This window comes from Contarinia nasturtii, unplaced genomic scaffold (genome assembly GCF_009176525.2).
Source record: "Contarinia nasturtii isolate CC-2019 unplaced genomic scaffold, AAFC_CNas_1.1 Cnas_scaffold_4927, whole genome shotgun sequence".
NCBI classification, from domain to species: Eukaryota; Metazoa; Arthropoda; class Insecta; order Diptera; family Cecidomyiidae; genus Contarinia; species Contarinia nasturtii.
In genome coordinates this window covers 769-5,364 of record NW_022202208.1, presented here as the reverse complement: position 1 = coordinate 5,364, position 4,596 = coordinate 769, and the positions used below count along the sequence as shown (strand labels likewise).

The 4,596-nt window shown below is 32.9% G+C and overlaps 2 protein-coding genes across 2 annotated transcripts; one reads left to right on the top strand and one right to left on the bottom strand.

The window, feature by feature from the left end:
- Positions 1–80: 80 nt before the first annotated feature.
- Positions 81–1,023, top strand: LOC116351224. Its single transcript, XM_031783304.1, has 4 exons — positions 81–296; positions 368–616; positions 725–911; positions 977–1,023. Exons 1-4 carry the CDS (start codon positions 81–83, stop codon positions 1,021–1,023), a joined length of 699 nt encoding a protein of 232 aa, XP_031639164.1.
- Positions 1,024–2,993: 1,970 nt separating this feature from the next.
- On the bottom strand, positions 2,994–3,820 carry LOC116351223 (heterochromatin protein 1-like). Its single transcript, XM_031783303.1, has 4 exons — positions 3,720–3,820; positions 3,519–3,645; positions 3,224–3,448; positions 2,994–3,145 (listed from the first exon to the last, which is right to left on the bottom strand). Exons 1-4 carry the CDS (start codon positions 3,771–3,773, stop codon positions 2,994–2,996), a joined length of 558 nt encoding a protein of 185 aa, XP_031639163.1. The 5' UTR covers positions 3,774–3,820.
- Positions 3,821–4,596: the final 776 nt, after the last annotated feature.

Here is a 4,596-nt window from a genome sequence, read left to right as displayed (position 1 = left end):
TTCGTGGTTTCGGTGCATCAATTTTCGAAGATTTCATTGACGGTGGACGTTTATTTTTAAAGTTGGAGGAAGAAAAAAAAATGCGATCGGAAGCCCAATTGAAATTTGAAATTGAACTCTATAAAAAAGGTGACGAGATCAACAAATTAACAGAAAAATGTGAAGATCAACAAAAAATAAAAGCAGCTTTAGGTTGTCGTATAGCTGATTTGGAAGAATTGGAAAAATATTATAAAAAGCAAATTGTACTTTTGCAAAATCAATTACATAGATCTATGAATACCACAAACATCAACGTAATTACTTCATATTATTTTGGTATTGTTTCTATTTCAATAATGTTTTTTTTTTTTAATTTTATTTTAAGGACGTGAATACAAAAGAATTGATTAATTGTTTAATGCATGGAGTTATGAAATCAGAAAAATTTCCTGCATATGTACGTGAAGTAGCAATCAACATGCACTATCACAGTCCTCGTGCATACGAATTCTTGCGTAAAACTTTCAACAACAATTTGCCGCATACATCAACTTTACGTAGGTGGTATGCACATTCTGACCTGAATACAGGGCCAGGAATCACTACCAAAACTTTGGAATTTTTGAAGAAGAAAGTAATTGAGAAAAAAAAAATGAACAAGGAGTTGGTTGTTTCGGTTTGTTTTGATGAAATGTCGATTCGCAAGCAAATTATTTGGAGTAGGCATATTGGTATGATGCAGGGATACGTCACGTATGGATGTGATGACAAAGACGACCCATTGATTGCTAAAGAAGCCATAGTATTTGTTGTGAGCGGCCTCAATGAAAAGTTTCGTATTCCAGCAGCATATCACTTTGTGAATTCATTAGATGCAATTAAAAAAGCGGCGTTGGTGAATCTTGTACTTGTAGCACTGACAGAAACAGGTAAATATTTTGATATAATTTCAAATTTAATATTTTTTTATTGTTTTCTTGACATTTTTTCGTAGGCGTTACGATTGCTAGCCTTACATTTGACGGTCATCCAACAAACTAAGCAATGTGCAAAATTTTGGGAGCCAATTTAAATGTTTATGACCGGAATTTTCGACCGTTTTTTATTTTGAATAAAAAACACAAGATACACATATTTTATGATGTTTGCCACACAGAAAAGTTGGTGCGTGGCCAATTTGATAAAAAGGGAACATTTTTCAATAAAGATGATCATGGCCTGGAAATGCCTATGTAATTTACATATAAACGAGTGAGACTCAAACATGTTCTTCTTTTTCCATCAAATATACCAGTGGCGCCACCAATTTTACATATAAGCGCATACAAAATTTTCAATATGGCTGCGCCCATGAGAGAGAAAATTTCGTCTCATTCATTTCCGCCCCATGAAGATGATGAAGAAATCAAATGAAACTACATCGCACAGTTGATCAAATTTAGCCAAGAAAAAGGATTTTCATTTTCCCATAAACTGAATCAGTCACATTTGGAATGGCGCCGTAGACCGATGAACGTTCGAATAGCTGTAGAAACGTTGAGCAAGTCTACTGCAGAATCAATACAGTTTTTAATGCAGAATGGCTATCAACAATTCGCAGGTGCATCTCCAACTATTGAATTCATCGAAATTTTTGATAAGGTTTTCGATATATTTAATACAAAGTCTATGAAAACAAATGAAAACATTTTCAAAATTGCTATGAACCGTGATAATAAAGATGACATCATACATCTATTTAATGAGGTTGACGCATACATTAAGGATTTAAAATTTAAAAAAGAAGCGGGAGAAGTCAGAAAGGTTTGTCGGTCAGAATTTAAAACTGGTTTCAGCGGAACTATAATCAATATCAAATCATTAAAGAATATGTATGAAGAATATGTTGAATCGGAAAAGCCACTTTTGTCATATATTCCTACATATTATATCAATCAGGACGCAGTGGAAATGTTTTTCGGGAAAGTGCGATCTCTTGGGCGTTTTAATGATAACCCGAACGTGATACATTTTCAGGCGGCCTATCGGAAACTTTTGGGATGTGATTCCATTTTACTTTCTAGCAAAGGAAATTGTGAAGCATTTAATCCCAACGAAAACCCGTTTTCTGACATTTTACATGTTTCATCACGACGTGATAAACATCATAACGAAACCAATGAAGGTGATGAATTTATCGTAGCTGAAGAGGTTGAAATTCTTTACGAGAAGTTGGCCGATTTGGATGCATCTGGTGAAAGCGGCCTTACTGACAGTTTACAAAATAATACAATTGCTCATATTGCCAACATGATCGAAGATAGAATCAAAAGAACAGAAAATTGTTCGGAATGCGTGGAAGTTTTTAACAGCTGCGATAAAGTTGAAAATACTTTTCAGTCTTCACGAATTCAGTACAAACCATGTAAGAGCACTTACATTATCTGCAAAGAAGCAGATCGTTTTCTGCGACTACAGTTCCTCAAAGAAAATTTAAATTTTAATACAATTTATTTTTCAATAATAAATAATATTCCAATTGAGCGCATGTACATTGAAGCAGATTTTAGCCGCCATTCAGATCATAAACTCTATCTCATTCGTGCGGTTATTGATTTGTTTATTCATATCAAAGCAACTTTTATAGCAAGATCAACAACGAAAGACATGCATTCTAAACTGTTCAGATACAAGTTCAGAAAAATGGTACATTTTTATGGACAATAGTTTGTAATCGTAATATGTTGAACGAGTATCATTGTTTATTATGTTAAGACTTTGCAATCCATTTTTTTGGTCTCCTTGCGTAATAAAAATTTCTAACGCCAGACAAAAATGTTTACATTCTCATATCATAAACAAAAAATATTAATTAGAATACGTCACCAATCGACTCATGTTTCTTATTTATTTAATAAAACGCTATTTGATATAAAGTTTGAAACTGTATTTTCTTGTATTTTAATTCAAAAATAAATTCATTGAAAGGTTCAAGCTAATCAAAGCAAATAAAATGTTTGAATTAAACTGTTTTAATCGAACACGATGTGGTTTTGGTAGAAACGAATGACAAGCTGTGGCCACATCTTATTTGCCTTTTTTGCCGCAACAAATTTGCACGGAATATCTTCACCATGAGACTTGAATTGGACCCAGAACAATAGTTCCCGTGTATGCGTCGCATCTAAAATTATTTCAAAAACATTAATTGGAGATTTTACATGCAAAATTTCAGTATTTTATCATATATTAAATCATTTACATAAAATATGTTCTGGTTCATCGTCATCGTTGATGCCAGTCGATTCTACCGTTGGCATTGCGTCGGCAACATTTGCATCAGTTGGGTGCGTCCAATTTAATCTTTTTTCGTAAAAGTGAATGACATTTTGCGGCCAATAATCGTTTGCTTCGGTGGCGATGATTTCCTCGGTTCCTTCGTTGAATTGCATCAAAAAAAACAATTCGCCATTTTTCTGCTTGGCTCCTAATAATTAAAAAATTCAATGAACTTTCACCATATAGTTTTTTTTGTTGACTAACGAAAAACAACTTACCCAAAACAACGCCTTTTCGCTTCTTCTCAAAGTTTTCCAGCAAATCTGGACAATCCAAATTGTTTTTTGGTTCCCATGAATTTTCGCTTTTGTCAAAGCCAACCCACTTCAACAAATATTCAAATTCCTTGAATTTAAGATAAATAGATTAGTGAACACACTTCTTCATTGATTATTATATTTGAAAAGAAAACAACTCACTTGATTTTCATTGAATCTCTTTTTCAATATTTTTTCAACTTCGAACTCCATCATTCACTGTGGTTTGGATTTAATGATTTTGTTCGAAGTTACCGTAGACTATTTTCTGAGATCGTATTACGAATTTTCCAGACAGAACCGTTGAAATATTCTTTGTACACCTTTTCTTCTTCGCACAAAAATTACAAATGTGTTTCTTTGACAGTATGGTGTTTGACACTTATATTAGAGTTTGAAGTATTTTATAACTGAAATTCGAGTTGAAAATGACACCTAAAGTTAGGCAATTCTATATAAAAATTGTTGAGTACAAATTCCAACATAAAATTGCACATTTAAATACTAGGAGGTGTTTGGTCGCAGTGGTGAATCTGTGATTGCCCTCCGAATACATCTCTCTTTTTGCATGTTATCACTTAAACTTGAATGTTTTTACATACCCTAAATATGGGCATGCAATTGTTTTTTTGGGAACAACATGATTATTATTTAGGAATATAAAAAGACTGTTATCAAATGAACTTTACCACACATTTCTATAGAAATAAGTCGATTAATAATGGGCTAGATGTATCACAAAAAAGGTCAAAAGTTGATTTTTTTAATGTAAGTCACATGGGCGGAGATAAACATGAGGCTCTCAATCATTCTTATCAAAATTGACTGTTGAGAGCAAATGCTATTTGGATTTTATGAAATAATATATAAACGATAGGAGACCGTATATAAGAATTGCGATGAAAGTATATACCATTTGACGGCCTAAGAAGAAAACAATAACATACAGAATATTCTGCAAAAAGACGAATACAAATTTATGTGAGCAAAAACCAAATATACAAACAGACAGCGCAAAGGTAAAACAGCCTACTTACAT

Coding starts and splice junctions, on each gene's coding strand:
- LOC116351224 (XM_031783304.1), top strand. CDS start 81: ATGCGATCGGAAGCCCAATTGAAATTTGAAATTGAACTCTATAAAAAA. Junction 297..367: donor TGAATACCACAAACATCAAC/GTAATTACTTCA, acceptor TTTTATTTTAAG/GACGTGAATACAAAAGAATT. Junction 912..976: donor TGTAGCACTGACAGAAACAG/GTAAATATTTTG, acceptor ATTTTTTCGTAG/GCGTTACGATTGCTAGCCTT.
- LOC116351223 (XM_031783303.1), bottom strand. CDS start 3,773: ATGATGGAGTTCGAAGTTGAAAAAATATTGAAAAAGAGATTCAATGAA. Junction 3,646..3,719: donor AGAGATTCAATGAAAATCAA/GTGAGTTGTTTT, acceptor CTTAAATTCAAG/GAATTTGAATATTTGTTGAA. Junction 3,449..3,518: donor GCGAAAAGGCGTTGTTTTGG/GTAAGTTGTTTT, acceptor TTTAATTATTAG/GAGCCAAGCAGAAAAATGGC.